The sequence below is a fragment of the Corvus moneduloides genome, chromosome 4 (genome assembly GCF_009650955.1).
Source record: "Corvus moneduloides isolate bCorMon1 chromosome 4, bCorMon1.pri, whole genome shotgun sequence".
NCBI classification, from domain to species: domain Eukaryota; kingdom Metazoa; phylum Chordata; class Aves; order Passeriformes; family Corvidae; genus Corvus; species Corvus moneduloides.
Genome location: NC_045479.1, coordinates 72,773,489 through 72,793,418, shown reverse-complemented (window position 1 = coordinate 72,793,418; position 19,930 = coordinate 72,773,489). Strand labels below are relative to the sequence as shown.

Sequence of the window (19,930 nt, the reverse complement as noted above, 5' to 3'; positions counted from 1 at the left end):
TACGATGAGCAAATTGGACCAAAAGAATGGGCAGTCCCCACCAGCACCTCCTTCAATTCTTTAATTCAGCTCTCTCACCCATTGAAAGCTGCTCATGAACACACAGTAACTGTAATTTAGTCAAACACTAATTAAAATATTGGCCTGGATTACCAGGGAATTTGGCTTAGATGATCTGATAGTAATTTGTGATGTGCAAATCTTCTTATGTCTCTCTACTTATTAGTACCTACAATAAGTAAAGACCCTTTAGGAAACAGAGACAAAACAAGCCTGAAAAAAGAGCTGTGCTTTGTATAAGCTAAAAATTGCAAGTTTATAGAAAATAACTGTGGCACCAGCACCATTAGGCAGCTTGTTTAAAGGTCACAGGCAGTTTATAGCAGAGCTTAATTGCCTTAAAAAGAAAACACAGCTAAACACTTGCTTAGTGTACCAGGCAATTTGGAGGGGTTTAATTTAGCATTTTACAACAAACGAGAACCTAAGTGCTAACAAGGTATTTGTCAGAATTCTTTCTTTCCTGACTCCAGCCAAAGTTTTCCAATCTGCTTGCAGTGAAATCTATTTATTCCCTCAAAGGTTCTGTGGAACCCCCCCAGGCCTGGAAGTGAGCAGAGATAAAGTGAAAACTCTCAATTAGATGCTTTTTTGCAGGGAGGGGAAAAAAAACCAAAATAATGATAGAATCATCAAATCATGGAATGGTTTGGGTAGGAAGGGACATTAAAAATCAAACAGTTCCCATGGGCAGGGACACCTTCCACTATCCCAGGCTGCTCCAAGCTGCATCCAGCCTGGCCTTGGACACTTCCAGGGATGAGGAATCCACAACTTCTCTGGGCAACCTGCGCCAGGGCCTTGCCACCCTCACAGGGAAGAATTCCTTCCTAAATTATGGTTGTTCAGACTAGAAAACCAAATCCTTTCTGGCTGGGAAACCAGTCTGTTCTGAATTTAGACAACAGATATGAAAACATGAACAAGCAACAGAGAAAAGGTTAAAAGAAAACAACGTGGTGGGTCATAATTCAAGATAAAAAAAAAAAGTCGTACACAAACACAATCTGACAAAAGGGAAAAGCTGAGCCCTCGGAATAAAAGAGTAAAATAAATAAACAACAACCCAGAAGGTTCCAGCTGCCTCGCTGGCGAATACAACAATGCTGACATTTGAAAGGAGAATTGATCTGCTGCTTTTACAAGGGACTCACTTTCACAAGGTACAGGAAAGGAAAATGACTAAAAACCAGCTTAAATAAGTGTAGGCAGATCTAAGCAAGCAGGTCACTGAATTCCATTTGCACCTGACGTGCAGGAGATAAGGACTGAGCCTGGAAACTGCTGTGGAACAGGAGAAGTCCTCACAAGCAGCTTTTGGGACTCGGCAGTGGGCAAAAAGACAGAACACCCACAAATGCTGATCCCTCTCTTCCCTGGGAGGGTGGGAAGCCCCTGGATCCCTGGAAGTGTCCAAGGCCAGGCTGGACAGGGCTTGGAGCAACCCTGGGATGGTGGAAGGTGTCCCTGCCCGTGGGAACTGGGTGATCTTTCAGGTCCCTTCCAACCCAAACTGGGGAACCAAAGTGCAGTGAGAGAGGCAGGATGGCAGCAAGAAACACTCACAGGTGACACCGGATTTCTGTGCCACCCACTGCCTCAGCACAGGAGCTGTGACAGATTGAGCAAAAGCCATGGGAAAAGCAACTTGAGAAAAAGGAGGGGAATAAAGCTGCTGGACTTGAATTGTATCTGGAGAGCAGTGAGAAAACATTTACTTCAGTGGGGTTTGTTTGTGTTCTCTATTCTTCCCCACCTCAAGACCCAAATCACTCCTAAGTTTGTGGTAATTAGCAATAAAATAAGCAAGGAATTCCTGAAGTTGAGGCTGTTCTTCTTGTAAAATTCCCACATTTTCAGTTGACAGTGGAGGGAATCACAGAATGTCCCGAGTTGGAAGGGACCCACAAAAATCATTGAGTCCAATTATGAGGACAACACCCAAAAACCAGAAGCCCATGAAGCACTTGGAGCCTCCACTGCTGGAAACACTTAATGAGTAACTGATTAAAGCTGCTTTACGCTGAATTTGTATCTTTTCATTCCGAGCTTGACAAATTCTATCTTCAATTCCAAGGTTTATCAAGGCTGTGCTTCAGCTGTAGATTTGTTGCAGTATTTTGGTTGCAAGGTGAATGAAGATGAAGCTGAAAAGTGATGGCCTTTGAGGATGGGCCAGCCAAATAACGGGATACATGGAAAACTTGTGCGTAGAAGAGGAAATCCAAACGTTGGGAATTGTCTGCTACCAAATTGCCACAGCACGGAGTGAGGTGGCATCGAGACAAGTCGGTGAACAGGAATTAGTTAAGGAAAAAACCACCCTGGTGATCCTAAAGGAGGGAGTCTCCAGCTAAAATCATGGAAAACAGGAAAAGCCCAGAGATATTCCTGACTGCCACTGCCTCCTTCTCCCTAAAAACAGGGAAAGGAGCAAAGGTGCCTAGGACATGAGGATTGATGAGCAGCTGATGGACAGTGCTGGGTGTTGATGAACACAAGGGATATTCAGGTGAGGGAAAAAATTGCTCCCAGTTTTTCTCACTGCTCTCCAGGTACCATGAGTCCAACAGTTGTATTCCCCTCCTTTTTCTCAAGGATCACCTTTCAGGTGAAGGAAAAAATTGCTCCCAATTTTGTTTACCTTTAAGAATCATTTAAAAATCAAGAAGCAAAAAGCAAACAAAGAGCTCTGAAAGATGATGACGGTTCCTTTGCAACATTTTGGGAAGAGCTGAGCTCACTCCCCTTCATGGCATCATGACCAAATGATGCACAAAAAGGGGAGGACTGACACAGATGACTGAAGCTGAGACGGGGAGAGGTTTGGAAGACCAGTTTGAAAGATTCTGAGCTGCACACACCCAAAAAAGTGCTCAGTTTGCAGGAAAACAGCTCATCCTGGGACAAGCAAACTGATCTGATGGGGGAAGGAGAGGAAAAAATGTACAAACAGAAGTCAAAGGGTTATTTTGGGCAAACCTGTTCTGAAACACCTTAACACAAAGGACAAACGGCTTTTATTTTGCTGAAGTGTTCCAATGGCAGTGACCAAACACTGTTTTCCCTCTGCAAACTTTTAAATATTTATAAAATTATGTTCCTCACTTGCTGTCCTTTCCTCCAGCTACAGAAATTTAATTCTTTTGCATTTGCCTCAGTCACCCATCAATCATTCTCCTTCTTCCTCCACTCGCTGTAATTCATCAATGTCTTTCTAGCAACAAAGTGCTGGAACCAAAAGTGGTGCTGAAGAAAGAGAGGGGCTATAAACAAGAGGTTTATCCAACTGCTCACTTGGACCTGAACACAAATTCTGCAATTTCTGCACCAGTATGGACAAATGACTTCCCTGAAATGGTAGAATTATCTACTGGCATCACAAAATTATCCAAGACTTTTTCCTTCCACTCCTCATTTCCATTTTCATCCCAAGTTGTGCTAGTTTGAAAACAAACCAGTGGGAGGCACCAAGTCAGAATAACAATTTAATGGAAATTAAAGAAAAGGAGAAAAAAAAAGGTAAAAGAAAACACTATCAAACTGACAGAGTCAAGGTACAACCTGACACCCTGTTAGGCAGGGTGGTGGTAGCAGTCTGGTAGAATGGTGGCTGCAGTCCTCTGAAGCAGTGATCCTGTAGTGAAACAGTCTGCTCTTCCTCTGGAAGTCCAGTGGTGGCTGTGTAGCTCCTGTCCTCTGGAAATCCAGTGGGAAGCCCGTCTCTCTGGTGTTCAGCCTCAGCTTATATCCACGATGGGATGCTTGGTTCCTCCCTCTGGGTGGAGCATCTCACAATGGGGTAACGAGTCATGAGGCAAAGTGTTGATTAGGCTCATTAACAGAAGATAGTCCGGAGGGAGTTATCTCTGAGTCAGGCGGCAGGACAATGATGGGCCATTAACAGAAAGATAGTCTGGGGGGAGGAGGCAAGGAAACACTGCCCCACCTGATTTCAACAGCTGATGGGGATGGTAATAGAATACACTGCAACCCAGGACATTATCCACCCCTTATTCTATTACCATCTACATTATCCCAAATCAATACCTTCTTAAACTCTAAAACACACATACATATATATATATATATATATACACAGTGAAACCTACACACCGTTCTCACCTAAGATTAGGTCTCCTTGTGGTACACAACGGGTTTCCCCATCTTTCTGCATTACCCACCAAGTGCAACCAGGTCCTTGAGCAAAGACAATCCCACGGATGGGTTTGTCTTTGCCTGAGGTGGGATTAATCCAAACAGTCTTTCCTAAAATACCTCTCAGGTGTACCGCAGGGACTCTATCTCCATCCACTGTGTGCAAGGGTTCAGACTCGGCAGGACCAGCTCGATTGATGGACCCTCGGGTATTGACTATCCAGGTGGCCTTTGCTAAGTTCACTTCCCAATTTTTGAAGGTCCCCCCACCAAGTGCCTTTAGGGTAGTTTTAAGTAGTCCATTGCAGCGTTCAACTTTTCCAGCAGCTGGTGCATGATAAGGAATATGATATATCCATTCGATACCGTGTTCTCTGGCCCAGGTGTTGATGAGGCTGTTCTTAAAATGAGTCCCGTTGTCTGACTCGATCCTATCAGGGGTGCCATGTCTCCACAGGACTTGCTTTTCCAGGCCCAGGATGGTGTTCCGGGCTGTAGCATGAGGCACAGGGTAGGTCTCCAGCCATCCAGTGGTTGCTTCAACCATGGTCAACACGTAGTGCTTGCCTTGGCGGGTTTGGGGAAGAGTGATGTAGTCAACTTGCCAGGCTTCACCATACCTGTACTTTGACCATCGTCCACCATACCACAGAGGCTTCACCCGCTTGGCCTGTTTGATTGCAGCACAGGTCTCACAACTGTGGATGACCTGTGAGATGCTGTCCATGGAAAGGTCCACCCCTCGGTCACGGGCCCATCGGTATGTTGCATCTCTCCCCTGATGACCAGAGGCATCATGGGCCCAACGAGCTAGGAATAATTCTCCCTTGTGCTGCCAGTCCAGATCCACCTGTGATACTTTCACCTTGGCAGCTCGGTCCACCTGCTCGTTGTTGCGATGCTCTTCATTAGCCCGACTCTTGGGTACGTGCGCATCCACGTGTCGAACCTTCACGGTCAGCTTCTCTACTCGGGCGGCGATGTCCTGCCAAATCTCAGCGGCCCAGATGGGTTTCCCTCTGCGCTGCCAGTTGGCTTTTCTCCAGCGATCCAGCCATCCCCACAGAGCATTAGCTACCATCCATGAGTCGGTGTAGAGATAGAGCCTCGGCCACTTCTCTCGTTCAGCGATATCCAAAGCCAGCTGGACGGCTTTAAGCTCTGCAACCTGACTCGATCCACCTTGTCCCTCGGTAGCTTGTGCAACTCGTCGTGTGGGGCTCCATACTGCAGCTTTCCACTTCCGGTTAGCGCCTACAATTCGGCAGGAACCATCAGTGAAGAGGGCATAACGTCTTTCAGTCTCCGGTAGCTCATTATATGGTGGGGCTTCCTCAGCACGAGTCACTTGCTCTTCCTCTTCTTCAGAGGATAATCCAAAAGTCTCACCTTCAGGCCAGTTTGTTATAATTTCTAGAATCCCAGGGCGATTCGGGTTTCCAATACGGGCACGCTGTGTGATGAGGGCGATCCACTTGCTCCATGTGGTGTCGGTGGCATGATGCGTGGAAGGAACCTTTCCCTTGAACATCCAACCCAGCACCGGTAGTCGGGGTGCCAGAAGCAACTGTGCTTCAGTGCCAATTACCTCTGAGGCAGCTTGGACTCCTTCATAGGCTGCCAAGATTTCCTTCTCTGTGGGAGTGTAGTTGGCTTCAGACCCTCTGTAGCTTCGGCTCCAGAATCCCAGTGGTCGGCCACGAGTCTCACCAGGCACCTTCTGCCAGAGGCTCCAGGACAGACCATTGTTCCCGGCTGCAGAGTAGAGCACGTTCTTCACCTCTGGTCCTGTCCTGACTGGGCCAAGGGCTACCGCATGAGCGATTTCCTGCTTGATCTGGGCAAAGGCTTGCTGCTGTTCGGGGCCCCAGTGGAAATCATTCTTCTTGCGGGTAACCAGGTAGAGAGGGCTCACGATCTGGCTGTACTCGGGAATGTGCATCCTCCAGAAACCTATGGCGCCTAGGAAAGCTTGTGTTTCCTTCTTGCTGGTCGGTGGAGACATCGCAGTGATCTTATTGATGACCTCAGTGGGAATCTGACGTCGTCCATCTTGCCACTTTACTCCCAGGAACTGGATCTCTTGGGCAGGTCCCTTGACTTTGCTCCTTTTGATGGCAAAGCCAGCTTCCAGGAGAATCTGGATGATTTTCTCTCCTTTCTCAAACACTTCCTTTGCTGTGTTTCCCCACACGATGATGTCATCGATGTATTGCAGATGTTCTGGAGCCTTACCCTTTTCCAATGCAGTCTGGATCAGTCCATGGCAAATGGTGGGACTGTGCTTCCACCCCTGGGGCAGTCGGTTCCAGGTGTATTGCACACCCTTCCAGGTAAAAGCAAACTGGGGCCTGCATTCTGCTGCCAAAGGAATGGAGAAGAAGGCATTGGCAATGTCAATAGTGGCGTACCACTTCGCTGCTTTGGACTCCAGCTCGTACTGAAGTTCCAACATGTCTGGCACAGCGGCGCTCAGTGGTGGCGTGACCTCATTCAGGCCACGGTAGTCCACCGTCAGCCTCCATTCTCCACTGGACTTACGCACTGGCCATATAGGGCTGTTGAAAGGTGAATGGGCCTTGCTGACCACCCCTTGGCTCTCCAGTTTGCGAATCATCTCATGGATGGGAACCATAGAGTCTCTGTCGGTGCGGTATTGCCGACGGTGCACTGTTGCTGTGGCGATTGGCACCTGTTGTTCTGCAACTCTTAGCAGTCCCACGGCAGAGGGGTCATCAGAGAGGCCAGGCAATGTACTCAGTTGTCTGATATCTTCTGTCTCCACAGCAGCTATCCCAAAAGCCCAACGATGTCCTTTTGGGTCCTTGAAATATCCATTTCTGAGATAGTCTATGCCGAGAATGCACGGGGCCTCCGGGCCAGTCACGATGGGGTGTTTCTGCCACTCGTTCCCAGTTAAACTCACTTCAGCTTCCAGTACAGTCAGCTGCTGGGATCCTCCTGTCACCCCAGAAATAGAAATGGGTTCTGCTCCCACATACCTTGATGGCATCAGAGTACATTGAGCACCGGTGTCAACCAAAGCCGTGTATCTTTGTGGGTCAGATGTGCCAGGCCATCGGACCCACACAGTCCAAAAGACCCGATTCTCCCTTTCCTCTACCTGGCTAGAGGCAGGGCCCCTCTATTCCTGGTCATGTTGCATGTTGCTCCCTTCCGGTGAATACGTTCCTGAGGTCCCTTCAAGAGGATCGGTCATAGTATCATTCCGGTACCGTCTGGAGTTCTGTGTGCGGGAGACCGGAGCAATGTTGACTCTAGATGCGCTTCTTGTGGTAGTTGTCCCTCTTTTTAGTTCACGTACCCGAGCTGCTAAGGAGGAGGTGGGTTTTCCATCCCACTTACTCATGTCTTCTCCATGTTCCCGAAGGAAAAACCAGAGATTACCTCGTGGGGTGTATCCTCTCTCCCTGGTTGGGGGTCGCCGGCTCCTAATGGCAGAGACTCTTGTTGGTTCTGGTGGGATGTGGTAAATCTCTTCCTTAAGTTCCTTTTTCAGTTTCTGATGGCCTTCTTCAATCAAGCTCCGGACTTGCTCAGCCAAAAGACTTGTTTCCACGGATGAGACATGGGTGCGAAACGGGGCTGTGACGGTGTCCTCGTAAATCCTCAGTTTGTTCACCAAGACGCCCACCCTGTCCTCGCCTTCCCTCCATTGCAGTGTTGCCAGGTAACGGGAGTATATCTCTGGTCCAAGGCGTGCGAACCTCAGCCACATCTGTGACGTGCACTGGACACCATCTGGGCTCTTAGGAAATCTCTCATCTTCTGAGAAAATGATCTCCAGCACAGCCAATTCCCTCAGGCACCGGATACCTTGTTCCATTGTGCTCCATTTTCCTTGGTGCACCTGGAGGTCTTCTTTACAAAGGTACCTGTCCCTTACACTTGTAAGCAGTCGCCGCCAGAGGCTGAGGGTTTTTTGGGTTCTCCCGATCCCCTGGTCAATGACCACATCCCGGGACAGAGATCCCAGCTGCCTGGCCTCACTTCCGTCCAGAATGGTGTCATTGGCTGCAGCGTCCCAGATGCGGAGCAGCCAGGTCAGGATAGACTCGTTCGTCTGGCGGGTGAATTCCCTCCGCAGGTCTCGCAGCTCACCCAGGGATAGCGACCGAGTGATGATCTCTGGCTCTGCCTCTTCTGCTGGGTGCGAAGGTCCTGCTGCATCCTCGTCAGTCACTATGCGGACTGATTTGCTTTTTGATTTCTTCTTCTGCACGGGGGCAACTGCAATCGGTTTAGGCTGTTCTGGTTCAGTGATGGTTTGCGTGGGGACGCTGACAGTGCTTTTGGTTCCCTTCTCCTCTGTGTCAGTCTGCGTGGACATGGACGCTGTTGTCTTGTGTCTGGGTTCTTTCTCCTCTGTGTCAGTCTGCGTGGACATGGACGCTGTTGTTTTGCATTTGGTTTCTTTCTCCTCTGTGTCAGTCTGCGTAGACATGGACGCTGTTGTCTTGCATCTGGGTTCTTTCTCCTCGGTGACAGTCTGCGTAGACATGGACGCTGTTGCTTTGCATTTGGTTCCTTTCTCCTCTGTGTCAGTCTGCGTAGGCATGGTGTTTGTTGCTCTGCTCTTTTTCCCTCCCTCATCCTGAGGATGCTGTGCCATAGCTCTGATTCTAAGCATGGTGTACATGGTGCAGGCTGTACAGAGAAGACAAAGCAGAACTGACAGCAAGTTTATGCCGTCTTTGACATCCAGAGGGAATTCAATATTTTCAAAAACTGCTGTGCCTGGCCTGAAAGGCTGGAAGAAACCACTCTCTACTCCTCCCACCAGGGGCTGGGTGCGATTGTTGAGGAGATCCCAGACATAGGAGCCCAGACTAGGACAGCCAAACAAAACTGAGTATATACTCCGAATGGTATTCATCGCCTCACAGGTTATTATGCTGTAGACATAATAAACCATTAAAGCAATTCTCATACCATTCCCTGGTTTTAACAGGAGTAATACTACAGGCAGGTAGTTCCCCATGTGAGGAAAAATATAGAGAGCAAGATACAGTACCCACATAGACAAGCTGAGCACCATGGTGAATAGGTTTCCGTTAACACAAAATTGTAATTCTGACGTTCTCTCAGAGCTGCCCCACGTTGGGCGCCAAATTATGTGCTAGTTTGAAAACAAACCAGTGGGAGGCACCAAGTCAGAATAACAATTTAATGGAAATTAAAGAAAAGGAGAAAAAAAAAGGTAAAAGAAAACACTATCAAACTGACAGAGTCAAGGTACAACCTGACACCCTGTTAGGCAGGGTGGTGGTAGCAGTCTGGTAGAATGGTGGCTGCAGTCCTCTGAAGCAGTGATCCTGTAGTGAAACAGTCTGCTCTTCCTCTGGAAGTCCAGTGGTGGCTGTGTAGCTCCTGTCCTCTGGAAATCCAGTGGGAAGCCCGTCTCTCTGGTGTTCAGCCTCAGCTTATATCCACGATGGGATGCTTGGTTCCTCCCTCTGGGTGGAGCATCTCACAATGGGGTAACGAGTCATGAGGCAAAGTGTTGATTAGGCTCATTAACAGAAGATAGTCCGGAGGGAGTTATCTCTGAGTCAGGCGGCAGGACAATGATGGGCAATTAACAGAAAGATAGTCTGGGGGGAGGAGGCAAGGAAACACTGCCCCACCTGATTTCAACAGCTGATGGGGATGGTAATAGAATACACTGCAACCCAGGACACAAGTGTTTCAAATGCTTTGGCAAAAGCTAAATTTATTACACCTTTCCACCAGCTTTAAAACTGCATTTTCAAAATAATTTAATCAGATTTATCTGGATCATTTTATAGTGTCCCATAACCCTTCAGCAATTTTTCATGGTGTCATTGCAATGTTTTACTGGGGATAAAATTCTGTCTTACACGCCAGAGTTTAAAAAAGAATTCCTGGAAAGACCAGTGATTGCTGGGAAAGCATCCTCTGTATTCCAACTCTGCTCCACCTTCATTACAGGCTGATTTCTCACTTAATGAACTTTCATCAGCTGAAATGAAGGGTTGTTATTAGCAGAGCTAAGAGCCCCCTGATGATGCTCTGGAGAGGCAGCGAGGAGGAGCTGGGGTCAAGCACGTGGCAAAGCAAACGAGGCAGCTTTAGGTACTAAAACTTCATGCAAGAGGACTGCCCTGATAATGCAAATTACAGCAGGAAAAGAATGAGAGCAAGAACTGATAACTATGCCCAGGGGAAAACACTGTAAGATGTTTCCAAGGGACAGAAACTCCACGTTCTAATGTGTTTAAAACTAGCCTGAAGTTGATAAAAGATAAGCAAAACAGATTTTAGAGGAAAAAATATACAGGAAACAGGTGGAAAGCATTGGACCAATACACCACCAATCCCCCTGGCAGGAAGAACTTACCAGCGTTCTACCAAACTTAACCTGGACAAACCAAATGCCCTCAGATCCTCCTTGTGTGGCCCCAACCTTTCACCAGACACACAAAGCCCATGATTTCTGTGTTTTTGTCAATCACCAGAACATATTCCAGGTGTACCTGGAATTAATTAAATTAACAAAAACCAAAGTGCCTCTTTCTCAGCTGTCCCTCACCCTAACAAATCAGCATGTTTGCCAATCATTGCCAATTAACAGAAACCTCACAGGGAACAAGATACAACCCTGGAGATGGCACTGCTCAAAAGAGAATTTCAAGCAGAGCCAAAATTTAAATTTACCTATAAAAGCATTTCTACAGAATCCCAAACAAACCAAGGTCTCTCATTTCCACCTACTTAATTCCAAAATACAAAACTCTTCGACGGCAGCACGCGAATCCCAGCGCTGCACTAAGGAATGCAGAAACAAAATGAAAGTGTTTTTATCGATTTTCCTTGTTCCAGCTGAAAGGCAGGCAGTAAATAAAATGCAGACTGAGAACTGCATTGTTATTTTTATTTATTTCATTATTCCACGCTACTTAAGGTGTAAGAACTCTGCTCACTACAAGGCACTTTTAACTGAAAGACTCTCCCTGTGCCATCCTGAGGAAAGCCACAGGCGGCAGCTACAGTCAAGAGATAAAAATGAAACCTCTCAGCCATGCCCAGGGCTACAAACAGCCAACTGTTCCAGGGAGGTGTCGTCACTCCAAAGTCCCTTCCAGAGGATTAACATGGAGTGCACAGAAAAGTGAAGAGTACTGGAGGTTGTTGAGGAGGACAAAGAATCCCAGGATGGTTTGGGTTGGAAGGGACATTAAAGCCCCTCCAGTGCCACCCCTGCCATGGGAAGGGACACCTCCCACTGTCCCAGGCTGCTCCAAGCCCTGTCCGGCCTGGTCTTGGACAATTCCAGGGATGGAGCAGCCACAGCTTCTCTGGGATGAGATGCTCATTATGGCATGAGTAAGAAGAGGGTAAATATTTTGCACACAGAGCAAAAACCTCCCTCAGCTCTGAGAAAACATCTCAGGATTTTAAACCCTTTGCTTGACTCCCTCTTCCCACAGCAAGAGGGGGTTCCTTGTCCTCACTGTTCTCCAGGATATCCCTACCCTTGCTTATTAATTTCTCCTCTGTCTCCTTTTCCTGTGCCACCTTCATTTGTTTTCCAGAGCAGCTGTGGCTGCCCCTGGATCCCTGGAAGTGTCCAAGGCCAGGCTGGACAGGGCTTGGAGCAGCCTGGGACAGTGGGAGGTGTCCCTGCCCATGGCAGGGGTGGCACTGGAAGAGCTTTAATGTCCCTTCAACCCAAACCATTCCATGATTTCTGCACAGCATTCCCACTTACCAACATCCCTTCCACTTCTGCCCCTGTTGTCTCCCATAAAGTCACCCAGTTGTGTTGTAAAGTCCTACAATTAAAAAACCAAAGCCGCTTTTTTTGTAAAATGCCAAATGTGCAGTGACAAAGTGGTCCGCTCCAAAGAAATTCTGCTGTTATCATTCACATCAGAAAGCAGAGCAAGAGATAATATACTGTTATTATTATTTTTCTGACATTAGAAAACTGAAGTTTAAGTTCTTAACTTTGGGAGAGAAATAAAAGTAGGTGTCGGAACATTCCCTACTTCTGGAAAAACAACTAGTGTCACTTCAGCTTTGTATTTCCTGGGAAAAAGACATGGGAGAAGGATGTGCCCATGAGGAAAACATGAATTCCTCACTAATACAAGGATGGGGGAAGATAAGTGAAGAATAATTAAAGGATTCCATCCTTCCTTCTTTCCACCTTCACTCTTCCTTCTTGTCTTCCTAACAAAAAAAAAAAAAAAAAAAAAAAAAAGCAAATGGAAATAGCAGTGATCCTCCCTCTTATCCCAATTGTCCCCAATATCCAGCCTGCCCCTCCCCTGGCCCAGCCTGAGGCCGTTCCCTCTCTCCTGTCCCTGTTCCCTGGCAGCAGAGCCCGACCCCCCCGGCTGCCCCCTCCTGTCAGGGACTTGTGCAGAGCCACAAGGTCCCCCCCAGAATCCTTTTCTTGTTCTACATTAAACAAAAACCACCCACAAATGGCTGCACGTGCACTCAAATGCCACATAAAAGTGAATATTGCTGTCAGTAATTCAGTGTGTGAAAAAACAGCTCCATTTCAGGAAGAAGTACAAACTCACTATAAAAAAGGCACATAAAAAAATGGAAAATAACTAAAATGCATTCCAGCTCGAACAGGCATTTTATCTGTTCCAGACATTCCCAAATTCTCCAAAGCTTCACAATTCCAAGGATGCAGGAAATGGGTTCTTTTAGACAACCTGCAATGTGCAACTGTAGGACAGCAAACCTGATCCTACTGCCTCTGCTCCTGGAATTATCAAGATGCTGGAGGAATACACAACAGGAACACCTGATATTTGTGTGCTGCTCTGGCTGGATACAGAATCAGAAAGAAAAAAGCTGTCACTTAAAAAAATTTTAACTTCATACAAATGTAAGCTGTCACAAAGTACCTCTGCATTGTGTTTATCCGACTGGGAAAAGCTGCCAGTCTTTTATTAACAATCTCTGCCTGCATTACTCAGTCACTGCACATTAGAACCAGCAGCTGGAGAGTTTTGAGTGATAATGAAACCTGTAACAAGCCATCCTCAGCCGTCTTTTCCAAACAATAAGGGAATTAAAATTTCAATTTAAATGCAGAGGTTTGAAACACGCTTCAGTGGCAAAATTACTTCAATTAATGTGAGTGGAATACAAAGAGCAGGCTGCAGGAATGGGATGCAGCAGGCTGGAATGATGCCTTTGGAGTGATTGCATCCACCCAGCACAGGGCTGCAAAGGTCTAATTCCAACTGTATGGATCATAAGGCTACAGGAACAACATTAATCAGGGCTGCAATTGCAGGGTGAGTGCTACAAACTCCTTGTCAGATCACTTTGGGCTTTTTCTAAGCCACGAGCAGCTGTTTACCTTGAGGAATGAAACCAAAGGACAGGCAGATCTATGGACACTCTGCCTCCCTGACAGATCAGTAATGATTTTACATAATATTCCTATCATATCAAAGGAGAAGGGAATTATCCCACGGCCAGTGAGTGATTACAACATCACAGCCTTGCAGAGCTGTGTTAACACAAGATGGCAAAAGCCAATGAGCCTGCAGTGATTTTTGGCCAGGAAAAAGCTCCAAATGCAGGTGAATTACTGTTTCTTTATACAGGCACATTTGTCTTCAAATGAGAATTGCAAGTGTCAATGAGTGGCTGAAATTGAGTGTTCAATTTCCACTTGAGGTTTCTCTGCATTCCTTGATATATATTCAAAAAAAAAGCCCATGAACTAACAGCTGCTTTTTATATCATTATTTGATTTATTAGAAAAGAGTTTTCTATTCTGAAAACAAAAAAACAACTGGAGCAGCAACAGAAATGCTGCAGAAATCTATAAACCAGAGAGATCTGATGATGTCTCTCCCTCACAGCCACAGGCAACTTTACCCAAGCACACATATTTCTATACACATAAGTGTTTATATTTAAAATAAATGCACACAAAATACTGCAAACCAGTGAGATATCAAATACATGGGCTGAAAACCATTTCTAAAGCATAATGTATGAGAAATCCTAAGCAATGTTATATTTCTTCTTACAGCTCCTAGCTTAGATTTCCAATAGGAAACAGATTACTTGACTGGAATTTTGAAAATAATTTTTTTAATTCAAAAAGGAACGCACAAAAAAAAGCCCAAACCAAGCGAACTGGTGCAAAAAGCAGCAACATTTCAACTGATAGTCATGGCAACTCTGAATATTGTGTTTTAATACCTACATTGAACACCCTTAATTTACACCTCTTTTTTTACATCTGACTATTGAAAATATCAGGCAAACACCACACTTTGATGTTCCCATTTCTGGAGCTGCTCAAGGCCAGGTTCGACAGGGCTTGGAGCAACCTGGGACAGTGGGAGGTGTCCCTGCCCATGGCAGGGGGTGGCACTGGATGAGATTTAAGGTCCCTTCCCACCCAAACCATTCCATGATCCTGTGACTGCAGCAGGGGTGGCACAGGAAAAGAGGAGGAACAGAGAAACAAAAGGAAGGTGATGGCAGAGTGAAACCAGACACGAGGATGAGACAGCAACAACAAAAACCAGGTGGGGTTCCACAGGCCATGGGAGGGTGGGAGGAGGAGACGGGCATCCAGCTGTGGGAAATGGACCAGAGGGAACAAGGTTAGTTTTACAAAGTCATATTTAAGGTAAAAGAAGATAAAGCAAGAGGGAGGAAATTAAAGTTCAAGGTGACAACATGAACATTTCCAGCTCCTTCTCCTGTTGGGTAATGACTTATGAAAAAGAAGTGAAGAGGCACGGCTAAGAGAGACAACAAAGGAGAGTAAAGTGGAAAAAAACCAAAATAAAGCAATGAAACATGGCCTTAAAGGCACTGTCTGGCAAAGAGGAATAAGAAACAGAGGTACTACTTTTGCCTCCACTTTTGAATCACAGAGTGGTTAAGGATGGAAAGGACCTCTGGAGAATATCAAATCCTCCTCCCTGCCCAAGCATGGGCACCTAGAGCCACATCCAGTCTGGACTGGAAAATGTTCCACAGAGGGAGACTTCAAAACCTCTCTGGATCTACAGAGCTTGCACTTGTTCAAGTGTTCAACCAGTCCTACAGTAAAAAAAGGCTGTTTTAGGGTCAAACTATTCCCTGTATTTCAGACTGTGCCCATTCCTCTTCTCCTGTCCGTCCATGGGCACCACTAAGGAGAGTCTGGCTCTGTTTTCTTTGCACCCTCCCATCAGACAGTAATAACCATCAGTAACATCTCCCCGAGGATTCTCTCAGCCTCTCTCCACAATTGAGATGCTCCTTAACCATTCCTGTAATTCCCCACTGGCCTGGATCCAGTAACTCCATCTCTCCTGTACTGGAGAGCCCAGAACTGGACTGAGCACTCCACATGTCAGGATTGAAAAGGGAAAAAACACTCCCTTGACTTTAATTACTAGAAGACAGTTCCAGGAAAGGAAGGACTGGAGCCTGGTGAGGAAATGTGCTTGTTAAGTTTAGAAAAAGAAGAAAAAATTGTTATTAGAGAAGTCCAGGAAACTTCTAACTCCAGCACAAGACTGGAGCTGAAAGGCAAGCTTATAGAAGAGCTGGAACTGAAGAGAAAAAACACTTGAATGAAGGGAGAAAAAGAGACTTAAAAAGAGCTGGAAGTAAGCAGAAAGGATCAAGAGCCCTGGTAAAAGAACCACAGAGTCACAAAACGAATTAGGTTGGAAAAGACCTCTGAGATCATCAAGTCCAACCTATGGCAAATCCCCAGCACTGAGTGCCACATCCAGCTATTCCTTGGACACCTCCAGGGGTGGGGACTCCAAACCTCCCTGGGCAGTCCCTTCCAATGTCTAATCTGTGACGAAATTCCTCCTAATGCCCAACCTAAACCTTCAGGCTTTGTCCTCTCATCCACACAATGAGGCAAAACCACCTAAACTGTGCAAGAGTCTCCCCTCTGAATAATGACCAAAGCTGTGAGTGCATTCTGGGGATGGAATAGGAGGCACACAGGACAGCTCCTTGCATAATAAAAAGAGCTTTGAAATAACTGACAAGATTTTAAGAAAGAAGATGATCCGGGCAGATGTCTGGAAAATTAATTTTAAAATAAAGCATGAAAGTGCAAAAGAAGGAGATCCTACATGCAGATCAAATGGATAAAGAAGGGGGCGGGGCAAAGGGAAGGGGGAGGAAGGCTGTACCAGCATGTCCGTGGCATTGAGGTAGCGCTTGCTGGCCATGCACTGCTCCAGCTTCTGAGGGACCTGCTTGATGTTCTCGATCTCGTCCAGCAGGTTCAGGACGTGCTTGTGCTCGATGCCCTCGATCCACAGTTTGCGCAGCTCGTCCCGCTTGCAGTGCAGCAGCATCTTGCAGGACAGCAGGTTCTCCTTCACCTGCAGCAGCACAGCAAGGGTTAACTACATCTGGCCCTGGCACTGGGAGCAGCCCTTCCCCACGTTTGCCTTATTAGGAATTCCAAAAATATCACAGGGCTAAAACCAAATCTAATTTCCTTCATAGTGCTTTGGCTGAGGGGAACTGTAGAGACCCTAAAATCTGAACTTCTTTCCTAGTGAAATGTTCTTTAATACAGGTTTTATACCCCCAGTGAAAACTGAACTACAGTACCACAAATGTAATTAAACACCAGATCCTCTTAACCACAACCAAGGCCTGATGTGCCCGTTTCCCAAAAACCAATTCAGGATTTTGGCAAACAGCAAGAAATCTAATTTTCAGTGGAAGCAAATAAGCCACCACTAATTTTCCTGCTGCAAACATTTTCCATCTGCCTATTAAATCTTTTGGCACATCTCCTCCTTTCTTCAAGTTTGGTGTCCTTTCCTTGAAACAAGACTAGCTAAGAATAAAGCCATTTTCCCAATAACTTGAACAATACTAATTTTTTTGGAAGATTTAATCAGAACATTTATGAGTTCAAATCAGCATTTCCATTATTTATCAAGGCCATTACAAACCCTTTAGTGCTGCCATTCAGCTTGGTCCTGAGCCTCATGCCATCCTCGAAGTGGCAAAATCTCTCATTTTTCCCCCTTCAGGCAACATCAAGTGGTGGTTTTTTTCTCCATTCTCTCTACTCACAGCATTCCCTGCTTTCAGGTTCTCCCCTGCTAAGGTCAGTGTAACCTAGCTTTTCCTGCATAATGCAAATCAACAATCCATATTAAAATGTGGAAGCAATTAGCAGCACAGCTTCACACATTGCTTTCACACCACTCTTGTTTTGTGATAAGTTATGAATACTTGGGGCCCAACCTTTTCTCAGGCTGAACTCTCACTGAATTACACATGAAGAGAGACACTCAGAAGGAGCCCTTCGATTTATTTTTAAATAATGAGCCTCTAAAGCACTCCACAAATCCCACTTCAGCTGCACTTTCTCCTACCTTGTCCACCTGAAGGCAGTTAAAAAAAAAAGTGAAAAACACATCAGTGGACCAAAACTGGACACTGATAAATAACAACAGCTCCATAAAACAGCCTCTGTCCAGAGGCAGGAGAGTTTGAGATTTCAATACTGCACTCCAAAATGTCCTTCTGAAAAGAGGAGCATGGAAAAATCCTCAGCCAACAAAAAAAGCCTCATCTAAGAGCGTCATAAAAAGCAGAGGCAAACTAAAACACACACTGAGTTCATTTCACATCTAATCCCTGTTCAGTACATTAATTGGAAATGTTTCACTGACCTGGCACAGCATCATCAGTGGACTGCAGCTACAGAAAACCAAATTAGGTCAGCAAAACAATCATGGGGCCAGAAGGAATCTCACCAGACATTCCTACTGCGGTCCTTGCAAGAAAGATCATCAACTCTATCCACATCTGGGGAGCAGGGGAAGAAATGAACAGCAGATCTTCAAAAAAACCCTCCCCTTGATAGCCCAAATTGGTTCTGCTTCATAATTCAGTTTTACAGAGGCAACACCTCTGTAGCTGAACTCAAAACTAAACCCTTCCCACCAGGAATTCGCACAAGAATTGACTACAAAAGGCAAATCCACAGAAGGATCTGGAGTTTCTATCCCTTGTACAATTCCTATTGCAAGAACTCCCACGTGACCACCCACCTTGCACAGAGGGGACACGAAGAGCAAGCCTGGGAAGGTAACACAGATTGATGACAAACCAGATCTGCAGCCTCCTGTGAGATTAGGTCAAACCCACTTCAGTACATATTGACCAAAACTAATAAGCAAACTTAAATACCAAAGGTCCCTCACTCTCACAGTCATTCCTCCAGGTGGGACCCAAAGGTCACACCACTCTCTGTTTGTTGTGACCTCTGCAAAGCTTCGCACACTGGGTGAAACCAGACCACTGCCTATAGCTGATTTCAAATTTAGTGGAATTGATCTCTGCTTTCAGAGTGCTGAGCTTTGTCCATAAATCCTAGAATGAACTCTTACCCTTGGAAAGCATCAGAATGCTCTCATTTTCTTTGAAAATGTTAAATGAATTTTCAAAGCCCGGAGGGTCAGTATGTAACCCCACAAGGGTAAAAATCTACTGCTCCTAAAGCACTGTGGGGAAAGGTTTTAAGCTGAGATTTCCACAAAGCCAGGAAAAACAAAACAAAGTAAGAAAAATTTGGTGCCTGGTTTGCAAAGTTTAGGTACAGCAAACTGCACAGGAAGTACAAGACAGGAGCCCAAAGAACTCATCTGCTGCTGCAGGGACAGAGCAGCTCAAACAAGTCCCCAGCCACGAGTGCCAGAGTTATTTACTGGCACCGTAGCCAAGTGTGAGCACTCAAAATGCAGAAAGATTTGGGGGCACAGAGTTCATGGACATTCACACAACACAGCTGAGCTTCGAAACACCATCAAAATTCGTATTCTGTGAGCAAAAAGCAAGCTGATGAATCACCCAGACTATTCAGGAGGTGGCTGGAGGCCAAGACAGCAAAACATGAAAAGATGAGATTGGAAAGGTGTGAGCTCAGCAGCCCTGAAGACTTCAAAAACCTGATAGCAACATGCCCAGACAATAAATGAACAGGGGCACTGCAAAGCTTTGTGCTTCACATCCACCTCTCAGTTTGACTTTTAACTACTTCTGTTCTCAGTGAGATCCTACAGAAAATGCTGCCAGTAAGACACAACTTGCAACAGTGACATTGGGACTGGATGATCCTGTAATGACAGAGCCACTGGTATTCAGACCTGGCTTAGAATTAGGATCATGCAAAGATGTGGAGTTGAAGGGAACTTAAAAGATCATTTTCTTCCAACCCCCTGCCATGGGCAGGGACACCTCCCACTATCCCAGGCTGCTCCAGCCCCAATGTCCAGCCTGGCCTTGGACATTCCAGGGATCCAGAGGCAGCCCCAGCTGCTCTGGGAATTCCAGCCCAGCCCCTCCCCACCCTCCCAGCCAGCAATTCCCAATTCCCAATCTCCCATCCAGCCCTGCCCTCTGGCACTGGGAAGCCATTCCCTGGCTCCTGTCCCTCCATGCCTTGGCCCCAGTCCCTCTGCAGCTCTCCTGGAGCCCCTTTAGGCCCTGCAAGGGGCTCGCAGCTCTCCCTGGAGCCTTCCCTTCTCCAGGGGAACATTCCCAGCTCTCCCAGCCTGGCTTCAGAGCAGAGGGGCTCCAGCCCTGGGGGCAGCTCTGGGGCCTCCTCTGGACCTATTCCAACAGGGCTGGACACAGTACTCCAGGTGTGAGTTTAGTGGTAACAGCACTTTCTCAACTCCCTTTTTAT

General features: G+C 46.4%; 1 protein-coding gene across 3 annotated transcripts in view; it reads right to left on the bottom strand.

Moving 5' to 3' along the window:
• Positions 1 to 19,930, bottom strand: part of EXOC4 (exocyst complex component 4) — a 294,852-nt gene that overhangs the window by 258,110 nt on the left and 16,812 nt on the right. For 2 of the 3 annotated variants that reach the window (XM_032106112.1, XM_032106116.1), the window contains exon 3: positions 16,404 to 16,598. The exons of the other annotated variant lie outside the window; for it this stretch is intronic. In XM_032106112.1, coding sequence (XP_031962003.1) covers positions 16,404 to 16,598 — 195 coding nt within the window. The remainder of the gene's footprint in view (positions 1 to 16,403; positions 16,599 to 19,930) is intronic. 3 annotated transcript variants of the gene reach the window in all.